The following is a 14,639-nucleotide window of genomic DNA, read 5'->3' as shown; positions in this document are numbered from 1 at the left end:
CCCACGGAGGAGCGGGCTGTCTGCTGGACGGAGGGCGTCGCTGGCTGCCGGACGCTTCTTCTGACCGCTGTCCATGTTTTCTCTTAGACAAGTTTCAACTTCTGCCTCGAGCCGCTCAGCTGACAGCGAGACGCCGTTCGCTTCAGCGGCATTGTTGATTAAGTTTCCTCGTTTTTTCTCTTTTTCTTTTAATTAAACACTGAGTTTTTTTTAGAGAGCAGAGAGGCAACAACGACCGACCGTTACTCTGTGAGACCAGACGTCCAACGGACAGACCGTCCCGAGCTCCCCCCAATGACGTCACTGTCTGTGCGTGCGTGTGCGTGTGTGCGCGCTCTCAATAATGCCGATGATGATAATAATAATAATAATAATAATAACAATAATAATAATAATAATAATAATAATACAGCTTCTTTTTATATGCATTCATTTTCCGAAAGTCTGGAAGTTGTTAATAAGTGTCGTGGTCTCGTCGACTCAAACGAGATGGTCATGGGTTCGAATCCGGGACGGTATTTACTCAGCGAATTTTTCTAACTCCCCCCCCCCAAAAAAAAAGACCCTGCTTCTGAGGTTAATGGGTTTAAATGAAAACACTAACTTCGTGTGAATGTGATTATCAGTGATTATCGGTGTTTGCAAGTTGTTGGGCTGTGACCTGTCCAGGCTGTACACTCTGACTGTATATGTGTATATATATAGTCAGCTGAAATTGATTATCGGGATCTACCAACAACTCTAAATTGGATAAATTGGATAAAGTGATATAGAATATGAAAGGTTGTCATAATTCGTCATCACAGTTGGTTCATACAGTTTGACTCAGTGTGGGTCAATGCTGCCATCTGGTGGACACATGCAATTGTAAACAGTAATTGAATGACATAACGTGTATTTAACTTAGTCGCACTTTTGATTATGGGATTTTTGAGAGAAATTGTGGCGACGATCATAATTAATGGCTATTTACGCTATTAGGATTACCGAGCGTTTGTAATTCCTGAAGTTATTAATTTCATGTATCCAGCACAACGGAACCTCGTACATCGGCCGGTGTTTCTTCACGGACTGTTATCGGAGCTGTACCCGGCATCTGAGACCTGCAACCAAACAAACACGCGCCAGCAGCAAAGTCTCTGGTGCAGAAAGCTGTTTTCGCAGTCATGTCGTCGGCCGAGGTGGTTCTGGGTTTCCTAGAGGAGGCGGAGGCTTGGCGGCTGCGCTCCCCGCAGTTCCCCAGTAAAGTCGGAGGGAAGCCGGCGTGGCTCAGCCAGAGAGGCCTGCCGTCCGGCTCCGGACTGGAGTGTGAGACATGCCGACAGCCCATGGTGCTCCTGCTGCAGGTCAGTGGAGGAGGGGAGGAGGGGAAGAGGGGGGGCTTACAGGGATCCGATCACCTTCTGAGCTACTGCAGGTTACATTAACAAGAATTTGCACAAACTCAAAGACAATACTATGCCATGTTTATTTTAAAGACAGTTTAAACTCAAAACATGGTATGACGTCGTTTCGTAAAGACAGACAATACTTGAGTCAATATAGCTGAATATTGTTCCAATGAATATAATACAACATATGGCATTCCTCAAGCTTCTATTAAACTTTCCATTGAGTATTTTGATGCATGTCAACACAACACATTGTACACCAAAGGGTGTACAATATATACACATTCAGGATGCCATACAACATAGAGAGATTCATGAGATGGAAAGACTGACCTTCTTTCTATGCCTGCTAAAGGAATTGTACATTGCAAAATGGACTAAATTCAAGACATATTTTCAGATACGAGGTCGCCCCCACTTGCTCCCTCATCCCACACATACATGCATTACCTGTGTACAATATTAAAAGTCAAATTGCTGTACAAAAAAAGCCTCTTTTACAAATGCCATAAGAATGTTCATTACCTAGAGATATAGTGAAAAACGATGGCTGGTAACTGAGATGTACTGTGAAGCTGTTCTACTGTTCATATTTCTGTATGTTCTGCATTTCCCTGTGTTGATGTGAAAAAAAAACTCTTAAGTATTAAAAAAAAATATATGATTGAAAATCGTAATGCAAAATCTCTGGCTCGACAATCAAATAGTTCTGATCTGACTTTTTTTTTTCTTTCTCCTGCAGTTGTATGCACCCATATCCGGTCAGGAGACGTGTTTCCACAGGACTCTGTTTCTCTTCTGCTGCAAAACTCCTGAGTGCTACACACGCAACAACAGCAACTGCATGAAAGGTGACTGTCGCCGTTACTGACGCATCTCTCATTCTCACCTTGATTCTGTTGTCCTGCTATGAGGCTCATATTCATCCAAGATGTTTAACCATCAGTTTTCAGAAGTCAGCTGCGCAGGAGGAATGAATTCTACAACTACAACCCTCCTCCAGGTTTGTGCATGGGTTTCAAGCTTATTATATTTTCCGTGCATTCAAGGTGTAGTTAATGTGTGACAGAACAAAGCATTTCGGTTTGAACTGAAGATGCGGCACTGGAATGTCTGACGAGCATAATATTTGATCTTTACATGTTCCTTTCTGACTTTCGTCAGAGGATGAATCGCCCACTGGTCCGGAGGAAGATCGGGATGTGCTTCCCGTTTCGGGTGTTAAACTGTGTTGGGTGTGTGGTGGTCCCGGTAACAAAGCCTGCTCGCGCTGTCACTCTGTGACGTACTGCGGAAAACATCACCAAACGCTTCACTGGAAACACTCTCACAAGAAGGACTGTTGCAGTCAAGGTGTGTGTATTGCACTCATCAGTTCGGGCCTTCATACATTTGAAGTGCGTTTACAGCTGAGACGTTGCCTCATGACACAGAAACATCAGTCAGCGCCATATGTCCCCTCCTCTTCCCGGAGACGGAGCTCGTCACCGAGCCTGAGGAGGTGCAAGAGAAAGACGAATCAAATGAGGCTGAAGAAGAGGAGGAAGGCAGTCCACAGAAGAGCGCAGATGGTCCTTCTATAGCTGACAGTAGGTTTATATTGTTACAATATTATAGTTTCTATTTTAGTGGCTATATAATTGACTAAATGTAATGATGGCTCTGCTCGCCGTCAGCTCTCGCGGAGGCGGACCTGGAGGAGATGGCTCTGCATGAGACCGAGGACAGCAAAATGTTCCAGCACTTCAAAAAGAAGATTGCAGCAGAACCACATCAGGTAAAAACTCAGAATCACCGCGTGAGGAACACTGAGGCTTCCTCATCAGCGTACGTCACTGGGTGTTTTGTCACATTTAAGGTAGTGCGATACAGCCGAGGGGGCTCTGCCGTGTGGGTCTCTTCTCAGCACATCCCCTCGGGTGAGGATATCCCAGCATGCATCTGTGGCGCAAAGAGGACTTTTGAGTTTCAGGTAGCTACTGATGCATTCCCTCATCTCATCATTTTTATATTCAGCTTTTATCCTCTCACCGTTCTCAACCTTGAAATGTCAACGTGTTACCATGGAAACGTTTTTCTTCATGTTGTTCATCATAACTGATGTGTAATTTCACCCTTACAGCTTAATTCTGCAAATCAAGGGGTTTTCAAAGAAAAAGAAACTCCACCTCACAGATCTTGACCCATATTTGAAAGCACCCGTATAAATGATTGCAAAAGTTATGTTCATCTACTTGTAATTCCTGGGTGCGATAATGTAATGTCAGGAAACCTATAAAGACTCTTTCCACGGTTTACGATGGGGAATAAACTGAAGAATCTGCAGCATAACATACAATAAACTGAAATTATGTCTGAAATGTTTTCTTAGATTTATTAAAAGGGTAAAAAAATTTTGGTTTTAGATTCTACACGTTCCTCCACACAGGACATGTGATCACTGTATTTGTGTCTGCAGGTGATGCCTCAGCTGTTAAACCGTCTGTGCGTGGATTCTACAGGAGCCAGTATCGACTGGGGGACTCTGGCCATCTACACATGCTCCTCCAGCTGTAACCATGACGACCAGTACTGCTCCGAGTTCATCTGGAAACAGGACTTCAGCTCAGATCAAACACACACAAACTGAACACACGTGAAAACAGAAAAAGGCTCTCCGTCCTGGCCGGCTGAGACACTCGATTGACTTTGCTTCAACTTCAACTGAGAAACATCTGCAGCAGCGGTGACGGTTGTCCCGAGTTGAAATGACTTCACATGTGCCATTGTGCCAGGATGTAATTGTATTCACCAGATCCAGTGTCAGGGAGAGGCGGACACATGTTTTTGTGTCTCAGTCTGGGTGGCTTCAGTCTCATTTAACCGCTGATTTTTATTTATTTTTTTTTTCATCCCGCCATTTTTATTATACCTAAATACAAAGACATTGACATCCTCGGTGTTTACTACAGGAACTTATCAGCTGAATAGAAAATATTTTGCTTTGCTATCACATTAAATTTCTATACCAAAGAACCCCCAAAAATTGTCTATTTTATTAGTTTCTAATCACATTAAAATGCCAGGGTGCCCTTTGCAAACAGAAATTAAAAAATGGAAGAAGAAATAATGTGGTTTTCCTTATTCCGCTCCCCTCAAGTTCCTCGTTATTATCCGTGGTTCAAATCCTCAACGCAGCAGTGAAAGCGGCCGGTTGAAAAGTGCTATTAGAGTCAAATCTGTGTGTCGGAGCAAATGGCTTAGAAAAATAAAAATCTATTAAGTCATTCTTTCGAGCTCCCAAATTATTCCTACATACATTTTATATAAAACATAAGAAATACAAAAGAGACACTTTAAAAAAGAAAATCTGTACGATACAATGTTTTATATTTATCACACATCCTTCAGGGTTACAGTCACCTACTTACAGTGGGAATGGGGGGAAGAAAAAAAATGACTCAATTTTCACCAGTATCCAGTCAAAAAGAAACAAGGACATGAAGTGCTTCAATAATTCAAACTTTTACCAACCAACAGGTGAATGAAAACTTTGGAAATAGGACTTTGAGCTATTGAATTTAACAAACGACCTGTTTAACATTTAAAACATTTCAAATTAAAGTCCGTGTCAACTTGATACCAAAATGAATCACTCATTAAGTAGTGTGCGATGGAGACGATGGATCTGAATGTAGAAAATGAGCATAAAACTGTAAAAAGCAGACCGATGGGGGTCTGTGACAGTTTGAGACAGACACGCCTTGGTACAAATTAAAAGCAGAGCGAGCAATTGTTAAAAATGCAAAGTACAAAACTATTTAAAATAACACTTGAAGCACTCTCAGCCAGATTGCCTCTTTTCTAAATCAACATGTACATTTTCTTACAGTCTTATGTACAATCAGGGAAGTGACGTAGAGGTGGGGGGGGTTCCTAAAAATGACCTCCTCAAACCAACTGTTAAAAAATCAATGGAAATGGTTCAAGTTTTAAACGTGGCGAGAGATGCGATCCAAAAACAGAGTAGACATCTTGCTTCTGGGAAAGACAAAAGAACCCTCGGGGGCAAAACGTCACAAGTGATGAAGTCCTCGTTCAAAAACCTTTACCAGAGGTCCACTTTCTGTACAGATCAATAAAGGAGGACAATCTGATGTGAGTCTTTAAAAAAAAAAAAAAAAATTGACTTAAAACAAAAACAGGAGCTGCAGACTCTACGTCGTCTTGCGGAAGCCTTTTAAGATGGGATAAATGTTTTCAAATGCCTCATAGATCTCTGCTCGAACCTTGGCACCTAAAAAACAAAAACAGACATTATTACATCATGATGTCCAATTCTAAAACTCCATAAAACAAAAAGACAATGACACATTGACAAGGGGATACATCGAAACGGTTATATGGCGTGAAGTCGGCACCACTGCGAAACACAAACGGAGACTCGTAACACAACTCTTACCTGTGAGCACCACTTTTCCTGACACAAAGATGAGCAGGACGATTCTGGGTTTGATCATTCTGTAGATCAGCCCTGGAAACAGCTCCGGCTCGTAGCTGCAAGAAAACCAAAAAAACCCGTCACCGTCTGGTGGACGACAGTCTCGCAAATCGCTCGACGCTTGCGAGTGTTTGAATGAAGCAGAAAGTACCTGCTGAACTGCTGGTGTGTGAGGACCAGGCCCTCCAGCCGGATGGGGAATTTCACGTCGCAGCTGCCAACCATGTTCTGAATTTTGAAGTCCAGGAATTTGGCGGCAAAGCCGAGTTTCTGCACCACGCGGGCGTACTTTCTGGCCGCTAACCTCGACTGCTCCTCACTGTTGGGGAGGGGAAAAAAGACCAATGGAGAAACCGTACAATGGAAGTCACGATACTTAGAAATGGATAAACGACTGACGCGAAGAGCAAATGTGCTCTAATCTGACCTCTTGGCTCCGGTGCACACCATCTTCCCTGAGCTGAAGATTAAGGCGGTGGTCCTCGGCTCTCGTATTCTCATGATGACCGCAGCAAAACGCTAAGAAATTATGTCAAAACACGTTAATCCATAGTTCTCCCTTAATTGAATTCAAGCGGGGAAAAAATCAACCGTTTCAGCTCCATTGCACCTCAGATTATTAAAATATATAATAATATCAAGTACTTGTTTGTTTTTTTTACAACTAAAATAGAAATCTGCTTAAAATTGTTCAGTTCCTTTAGTGTGAGTAGCAATGACATGACAGATCAATGGAGAACAATTATTGATAATATGATCGGAAATTCTTATAAAGATAAACATTTAAAAGGTACTATTCTGCTAACCAACAGAATATCAGGCTCTGAAGGTTGAAAGATTTACCAAGTGGCACTAAGAGAGCAACACAAAGCTGCTTCCAGTGGCGCCAGCGGCTCTCACCTTCGGGTTGTACTCTGCATTCCTGGCTCTCAGTGCGATCGTCTTCAGGTCCAGTTTACAGCCGAGGTTTACAGTCGATACAATGTTTCTGAATGTCGAGAGAACGAAAGAGGGAGAAGAGCTTTTGAGGAGTATTTTCAGAGGAACTGTTGAGCAGCTCAACATCAAGTTTAATAATCGTAGCATAACAAAAAAAAAAAAGAGTTTGGTAAACCTTTAAATCTGACAAAAAACACCAAAAAAAACAAATGGAAAACTATAATTATTGGGCAAAACTTTCCCCAATACAAATTAAAGTATCCGGACATGAAACATACTGTAGCTGTGGTACGATGCCGGAGCTCTCTGAGGCCGGCGTGGCCGGCGTGATGGGGGTCATGGGGGTGAGCGGGTTATTGTAAAGCGGGGTGTTTCCTGGCAGCGCTGTGGTGGTGGTGCCCGTTACTGCCTGAGAGTGGAACAGTTGAGGCGTCTGTCCTGATGTACCTGGAAGGCCTGAAGAACATGGACCGTATTATTTCACAGTTCTACAACCAGAAGAGATTATTTACACTGGGGGACGAAACATTAGATTTCTCAGAATAAATGGGGGGGGGGGGGGGGGGGGGGGATACAACCCGATGGTGTGTGGTACCTGTGTTGGCTTGCTGCGCCTGCTGTGCCTGTTGCTGCTGCTGTTGCCTCTGCTGCTCCTCCAGTATCGACAGACTGTTGGTGTTTTGGACTGGCTGGGGCGTCAGACCCGAACCATATGGCATCATGGGACTAAAGATGGGCATGCCTGGAGTCATGGCACCCTGCGGCAAGGTCAAAGAGCAAGTCAATCACATTTTGTGTCTCGGTTGGAGAAAAATGTTGACACTCATCGCCGTACTGCACATCTCAGAAAAAGATTCCGTATGACAGAAGACTGGAGGCAGAGGAACAGCACATTCACATCGCCTGCTATAGTGTTTAATGGTGGGTCATGCATTGTCCAACCAATGTTTGACAACACAAAATTTGCAAAAACACAAGTCCCAATTTGTGCTGCCTTAGAGAAGTACAATGCAGGAGGTTTGGGCTGAAACTGAAGTCACATCAAGAAAAGTACAACAAAGAGCAGAAAACAAAGGACTTATCGAGTACAGTGTCGTGAAAGTGAAACGACTGACATGTCCGAACGAAGACACGGCGGGTCGCCTTGTTTACCTGAGGGGACGCCAGCCCTTGGAAGGCAGGTATACTGTTGTTCTGGTCCATGTTTCACTCCTCCAGTTAGTCCTTGCCACCAAACAGCAGGCACCAACTCGGAGTAGGAGCTTCGCTCTGCTGAACCCCCGAGTCTTGTTTCTCTGCTGGAAACAACCACCAGCCTGGAGGGGGAAAAGAAAAAGCTGCAGGAGCACCCTCTATATGTTTATTTATCCAAGATGGCGACCGACATTTCCCTGAAGAGAAGGAGAACTTTGTTATTTTATTGAAAACATGTTTTAAAAAAACAAACAAAAAAATGCACATTCACTATCATCTCTTCACTACATTGACGAGGCTCTGCAGCAGTGGCGCCAACTCAATCCTCCGCTAACCTCGCCTCTGTTGCCTCGTCCACTCACTGGGCCTCCAACACGTCCTCAAACCCGCTTTGTTGTGAGCGTGTAGAGGGTGAACTTCTCTCTAACCAAGAAGTGTTTCAGTCTTTTTTTGACAAGCTTCTGTCATAAAACCACACGGACACTCCAGCTAGCTGATGTTAGCAGCCAGGCTAACGAGAGCAGCAGCCGATAGAGGCGACACTGAAGTTGGCTTCCGGCGAGTGGCGCCAGGGTCTGCAGTACTTCCTTGTAGCATATATGTCCCAAACATTACACACTCCAAAGAAGTGCCCTGATTGTGGGTTATTCGTCTGCCTGCCTTAGTGACAAGGCACAAAGACGACTATCCCGGGCACAGCGGGGGCAGACGTTGAATTTCACTATTATTATTTGGTTTTACGAGTAACTAGTCCTGCACAATTGGGAGCAAGAACACAGAAAGTACATAACGGAGCATTCGGGAATCGGTCGCTCCGACCTTTGTTAACTAGTCGGTAAACACTTTCCGAAAAAGAAATCGAATACAACTTGCGAGAGTCTTGCGAACCAGTTTCAGATGCAATTAACTCCCGACTTCAATTTGTATGAATCACATAGACGTGAAGATTTCACACCCAGTAACAAACAGATACTTTGTTTTCTCCATAGAAATAATAATGTTACTATTGTAGAACACTGCATTTCAATTGCCCTTTTTGTGCTCGATTATGAACTGAACGTGGTTCAATGTATAAAAAAATAAACAAAGCATCACATTTCAGTATTTCTATTAATGTTTCTCTGTGATTAACTAGTCCAAGTTTGACTAATTGTTGATGTCTGTTTGCCGTTTGGCTTGTATAGTGTTCACGGTTTATGCGTTTTTATATGGACTAAGAGTCTGCAATATAGATTTATAATTCTTAACGTAAAGGTCAACACTTGAGTGCATTCTTCTTTGGATGTTTGTTTTAGTGGTCCAGCCATCAGGCATTAAAGTCACAACTACAAGACACAGTACGACACCACGAATGGGAGGCGAACTTCGGCGCGCTGCAACGAAACTGTGTAAACCTAAACGCGTTGTAAATAAAGTAAACACGTACATGTTAAGCACCTAAAAGTTGTTCGTAACTTCGGAATTAGTACACGGAAACGGCCCATTTATAACCGACTTACCAACGCGTCAAGTTGTTAGAAGCACAGTTTCTGAAGCAGCTCAGAAACGAGATTGTAAGCTCGGCGAGTTGTTACGCTCGCGATGCGTCCTGCGCGGCTACTACCGGAAGTGGAGCCTTTATCTGCTTCCGGGTCCAGGGTCACGGCAGTTAGAGCAAAGATGGCGTCGCTGAGTGACAAGTCAGTTTGGGACGAAGTGGAAGATGGCATCGGAGAAGAAGTCTTAAAGATGTCCACGGAGGAGATAGTCCAGCGGACTCGTCTCCTCGACAGCGAGATAAAGATTATGAAGAGCGAGGTGCTGAGGGTGACCCACGAGCTGCAGGCCATGAAGGATAAAATCAAAGAAAACACGGAGAAAATCAAAGTGAACAAAACGCTGCCGTATCTGGTGTCCAACGTGATCGAGCTGCTGGACGTGGACCCCAACGACCAAGAGGAGGACGGGGCCAATGTAGACCTGGACTCCCAGAGGAAAGGAAAGTGCGCCGTCATTAAGACCTCCACTCGGCAGACGTACTTCCTGCCGGTGATCGGGCTGGTGGACGCCGAGAAGCTGAAGCCAGGGGACCTGGTGGGAGTCAACAAAGACTCCTACCTGATCCTGGAGACCTTGCCCACCGAGTACGACTCCAGGGTCAAGGCCATGGAGGTGGACGAGCGTCCCACGGAGCAGTACAGCGACATCGGCGGGCTCGACAAGCAGATCCAGGAGCTTGTGGAGGCCATCGTCCTGCCCATGAATCACAAGGAGAAGTTTGAAAACCTGGGCATCCAGCCTCCCAAAGGGGTCCTCATGTACGGACCCCCCGGGACTGGAAAGACCCTCCTCGCCAGGGCCTGTGCTGCTCAGACCAAGGCCACCTTCCTGAAGCTGGCGGGTCCACAGCTGGTCCAGATGTTCATCGGAGACGGAGCCAAGCTGGTGAGAGATGCGTTCGCCCTGGCTAAGGAGAAGGCCCCATCCATCATCTTCATCGACGAGCTGGACGCCATCGGGACCAAGAGGTTTGACAGTGAGAAGGCAGGAGACAGGGAGGTGCAGAGGACCATGCTGGAGCTGCTCAACCAGCTGGATGGCTTCCAGCCCAACATGCAGGTCAAGGTAAAGATGCGACCGTCATTTAAACTGTTTTAACACCTGTGGAGTTCTCAAAATCTGACTTTTTCACAATGTCAATTTACTCTGAGTTTATAACTGTCAATAGCAGTTGTAGAATTGTATTAATTCTGTCAGATAATATTAGATGTCAACAAACTCCCAGCAGTGTGAAGCCAAACCCCAAAATATACGTGTCTCAAAATAATCCCATGTTGCTATATATGTAGTGAAAGTACACAAGAGAAGTTCAAATAGAACAGAATGCAACGTCAACAGAGCACAAAGGACTGAGTCCTAAATGCAAAGTTTCACTGACCATCTAATGTGTGTTTTAAGGGCCACGGTTGAACCACCGTAATGTCGTGCCGTTTGTTTCAGGTGATCGCTGCCACCAACAGAGTGGACATCTTGGACCCTGCGCTGCTCCGCTCGGGCCGCCTGGACAGGAAGATCGAGTTCCCCATGCCAAACGAGGAGGCCAGGGCCCGCATCATGCAGATTCACTCCCGCAAGATGAACGTCAGTCCCGACGTCAACTACGAGGAGCTGGCCCGCTGCACCGACGACTTCAACGGAGCGCAGTGCAAAGCCGTGTGCGTGGAGGCCGGCATGATCGCGCTGCGCCGCGGAGCCACAGAGCTGAACCACGAGGATTACATGGAGGGAATCCTGGAGGTCCAGGCCAAGAAGAAGGCGAACCTTCAGTACTATGCCTGAGGACTCCCGTCTCTGTCTCTTGTTTGTGTGTGTGAGGGAATCTTTGGTTGTTGAAGCAGTTGTTGAGCAAAACACTTGTTGCCCATAACATTTGAGATATTAAAAATGAATAAAAAGGCATTACACTGCGTCGTCGTTTCCTTCCACTAAACATCTGGAGTGTGGAGCCTCAGTTTTTGGTTTCAGAAAAAGGAGTTACCTCACATTCATAATCACGTTTGATCTATTAAATATTCACAGTTCAGTAGCCATCCTTTATGGTTCCCCAACTCCACACTTAGTTCCTTTGTGACAAAGACTCCATCCATCTTATTTCAGCCACTTGTATCCATGATCTCATTCTTTCAGTCGTGACCCAAAAGATACTGATCGTAGCGTTTTTAACAGTAAAATCAGAACCATTTTTCTTCTAGACTAAACTCACTACCTTAATGCAAAGAATAAAAACAGCAGACTTCTTTTTAATGTTTTCATTTATTAAGAATGTAAAAAGAATAGCAGAGCATGTACTGATTGAAAACAAAAAGAAAAACTGAGCCGGCGTCTAAGCCCGGGCAAGTGAAAAACTTAGTTCTCAGAAGAGGATTGTTGATTAAGAGTCAAATTAATTGACCATGACTGATAACAGAAGAGGAACACTTCAGAAAACCTGCCAGTGTGTGGAGGGGGGAAAAAAAAGAAAGGTAAACCACTCCAGAGCTCTGGATCAACACTCCTGTTATAGGAGGCGTGATGTGAGTAAAACAACCAAACCAGCAGAGTGAGAGTGGAACAATTAGACCGAAGAGAAAGCCAGAGGCAGACAAATGGCTCATCCCCTCCCCCCTCAGTCTTTCCTCAGTGGTACAGTCTGCTCATTAATTCCCTCCTTCGTGATGATGCAGATCCGAAGGGCATCTCCAGTGTAGACGTCTCTCTCTGCAGCCGAGATGAAAACGTCTTTGACCAGTTGAACTGCCTTGTCCTGAGTTAGGGGAACGTGCTGCACACCCTCCATGTTCTTGAATCCAATCTGCCAGAGAAGTTGACGGGTGAATTAGTGAGACTAAAAGGACCCCAGATAGGAGCATGGTGTGCAGCTGCCTGTGCGTTCTGTACCTGGTTGTCAAGAAGGGGCTGGAGCATGGCACTGGCTGATCCTCCAGCCTTGTAGGTGTCTCTCTGGTAGGAGCCCACTGGGTCAAAGCTGTACACTGCTCCTTTGCCTGCATTAAGTACAGTGTAAAAGTGTTACACAACAACACTGCTTCATAATCATATGATACTAAACATAAAAAAATCTACGGCATCGTGTGTGCTGCCAAAGAATAACTGACACATAATACCATACTTTATTAAATATAGATGTGAAAACGCTTTGTTTTTCTTTTAATTATGATAAGTATGTACCCTCTTCATCCAGTCCTCCGATGATGTTGTAGACATAGTACGGGAAAAACCTCCTGCCATACAGGATGGTGGACAACATGGCGGCAATGGCTCCACTGGTCATGGTCTTGTTGTTTGAGTGTTTGTACATCTAAGGGGAGAGGGACGTACATCACATGACGATAACAACAACAAGCAAGCTGCAGAGAAATGTGGTGCACTCCTTCAAAGGAACAAATGGGGCGTAAAGAAAAAGTGAAAACCAAAACCAGCTCACCTTTAGTCTGGCGTCGATGATTTTAGTCAGAGTCAGACAGTCGCCATGGAAACCGCTGCAGCCAATGACTGTGGTGTCTGTCCTGTAAGAAAAGCAGAGGCATGCAAACCAGATGGCGGGTTACAACTTCTAAAGTGGCGATTAGTGTGTTTGAAGTGACTGTAAAGACAACAACTACATGCAATACACTCGAATGATCGCTATCAAAGTTACAATTGACAGTCAGTAAAAGACCAAATAAAGATATATACGAGCATTTTGCTTTGCTCCATACGATGACGTTTCCAGCGAGGTGACTGCACTTACAGCTTGTAGCATTTTGGGGAGTCCCGGCTGTGGATTGAGTAGCCTTCACTCAGCCTGGTGTCTGAGGCGACGATGGCAAAATCTTCACCAGCAACAGCTAGTACAGTCCTGAGAAAGTACACAACACGGAGTGGTAAACTCATTAAAACAAAACACGCAATTCACACAGAAAACTGACTGTTTCCATCCGCTAACCAAGGCTAAGCTACCGATTCGAAACTGAAACCGTGATTGCTCATGGACGCTTTGTGTCTGGCATGTGAAATTCGTTTTATCTTTTCGGATAAACTAATACAATACACGTGAAATAAAAGGCAACCGACTTTTCTGCCGCCAAACGTTTGCTTTGTTTGCGCAAACTTTGCTAAGAAGGTTAGCTCGTTAGCATAGAGCAGTGGAGGTTAGCTCGCGTGCTAAGCCACATCGCCAGTTTAGAATTCACACTGACCCTCCGTTGAAAGCGTACGGCGAGAACCGGTGTTCAACTGGCCCGGTGTAATGATACTCCTTCATCTTTCCAGGATCCCCAAAAGTCTGAGCAGAAAGCATCTTGGAAGTAGAAGACGAGACGATTTCTACGACTCTCAAACTCGCTGTATCACTGTGATAAGGTAGCCTTTTCTTTTACTTTGACAACAGGCGCCCATTCACGGGGTTTCTGTGCGACAGCGCCCCCAAAGGCAGGTCCCTGTAAGCAGCCAGCAACAGCGTAAACGAATGTGCTTTTCATATGCCTGTAGTTATGAGAGACTTTATTAGATCCTTCATTATTTAATTGTTTGAGAAAGTATCTTTTGTGAGGCTAAAGCTGGACAACAACAACTCGGTGATCATCACAAAAAATAATTAAAGAATGTCAAGAAATTATTTGCAAAATGTGAGAAGCAGATGTTGCTTTTGAGCCACTACTGCTTTTGTTGGGGTTATCCCCCAAAAAAGACACATAGGAATATTCAGATTTGTGAGAAAAGGGCATCCAAGAACTCCCATGGCTTGTGAGGACACAGTAATTAAACCCACTGCAGCATATCATCATCTGAAAATAAAAAAATTTTAAGATAAAAGGATCAATATTTGGCAGTTTCAATGAGAGATGCAGTTTCTTCTATGAAAACAGTTGTCAAACAAACTTAAATATTTGTCTGTAGTAGTTTTACGACACAGACGAGATGCAATATTTACAATTAGTCTTCTTTAAAAAATATAAATATACAGATCTAACTTGTCAAATTGACTGCAACATGCAACTGTTACCATCAGCATCAACATGATTCATGCAATTTAGTTCATGTTCCAAGAACACAAATTGATTGGTTTTTAGCATTTCTTTAAATATTGAATAGTGTTGCTCAGTCCTGATAATTGT

General features: G+C 44.3%; 4 protein-coding genes across 6 annotated transcripts; 2 read left to right on the top strand and 2 right to left on the bottom strand.

The window, feature by feature from the left end:
• The first annotated feature begins 177 nt into the window (after nucleotides 1-177).
• On the top strand, nucleotides 178-4,403 carry pdcd2 (programmed cell death 2). Its single transcript, XM_080500238.1, has 9 exons — nucleotides 178-309; nucleotides 1,031-1,346; nucleotides 2,134-2,242; nucleotides 2,338-2,394; nucleotides 2,556-2,744; nucleotides 2,825-2,980; nucleotides 3,068-3,168; nucleotides 3,250-3,363; nucleotides 3,850-4,403. Exons 2-9 carry the CDS (start codon nucleotides 1,167-1,169, stop codon nucleotides 4,018-4,020), a joined length of 1,077 nt encoding a protein of 358 aa, XP_080356364.1. The 5' UTR covers nucleotides 178-309; nucleotides 1,031-1,166; the 3' UTR covers nucleotides 4,021-4,403.
• A 378-nt stretch (nucleotides 4,404-4,781) lies between these two features.
• Nucleotides 4,782-9,618, bottom strand: tbp (TATA box binding protein). Of its 3 annotated transcripts, none has more exons than XM_080497392.1 (9): nucleotides 9,504-9,618; nucleotides 7,963-8,126; nucleotides 7,406-7,568; nucleotides 7,089-7,266; nucleotides 6,772-6,859; nucleotides 6,299-6,390; nucleotides 6,023-6,190; nucleotides 5,833-5,927; nucleotides 4,782-5,667 (listed from the first exon to the last, which is right to left on the bottom strand). In XM_080497392.1, the coding sequence occupies exons 2-9, from the start codon at nucleotides 8,011-8,013 to the stop codon at nucleotides 5,588-5,590; spliced, it is 915 nt and encodes a 304-aa protein (XP_080353518.1). In that variant the 5' UTR covers nucleotides 8,014-8,126; nucleotides 9,504-9,618; the 3' UTR covers nucleotides 4,782-5,587. The 3 variants fall into 3 exon arrangements, with proteins under 3 accessions (XP_080353518.1, XP_080353517.1, XP_080353519.1); XM_080497391.1 differs by having other exon boundaries at nucleotides 7,963-8,201; nucleotides 9,504-9,601; XM_080497393.1 differs by lacking the exon at nucleotides 9,504-9,618 and having other exon boundaries at nucleotides 7,963-8,516.
• A 36-nt stretch (nucleotides 9,619-9,654) lies between these two features.
• On the top strand, nucleotides 9,655-11,435 carry psmc3 (proteasome 26S subunit, ATPase 3). Its single transcript, XM_080508897.1, has 2 exons — nucleotides 9,655-10,608; nucleotides 10,984-11,435. The coding sequence occupies exons 1-2, from the start codon at nucleotides 9,664-9,666 to the stop codon at nucleotides 11,320-11,322; spliced, it is 1,284 nt and encodes a 427-aa protein (XP_080365023.1). The 5' UTR covers nucleotides 9,655-9,663; the 3' UTR covers nucleotides 11,323-11,435.
• A 342-nt stretch (nucleotides 11,436-11,777) lies between these two features.
• Nucleotides 11,778-13,890, bottom strand: psmb1 (proteasome 20S subunit beta 1). The gene is made up of 6 exons (XM_080513861.1): nucleotides 13,722-13,890; nucleotides 13,274-13,381; nucleotides 12,968-13,049; nucleotides 12,712-12,841; nucleotides 12,421-12,527; nucleotides 11,778-12,334 (listed from the first exon to the last, which is right to left on the bottom strand). Exons 1-6 carry the CDS (start codon nucleotides 13,820-13,822, stop codon nucleotides 12,149-12,151), a joined length of 714 nt encoding a protein of 237 aa, XP_080369987.1. The 5' UTR covers nucleotides 13,823-13,890; the 3' UTR covers nucleotides 11,778-12,148.
• Between the last annotated feature and the right edge of the window lie 749 nt (nucleotides 13,891-14,639).

This window comes from Blennius ocellaris (genome assembly GCF_963422515.1).
Source record: "Blennius ocellaris genome assembly, chromosome: 1".
In the NCBI taxonomy this organism is placed as follows: Eukaryota; Metazoa; Chordata; class Actinopteri; order Blenniiformes; family Blenniidae; genus Blennius; species Blennius ocellaris.
This window is presented reverse-complemented; position numbering and strand designations above follow the sequence as displayed.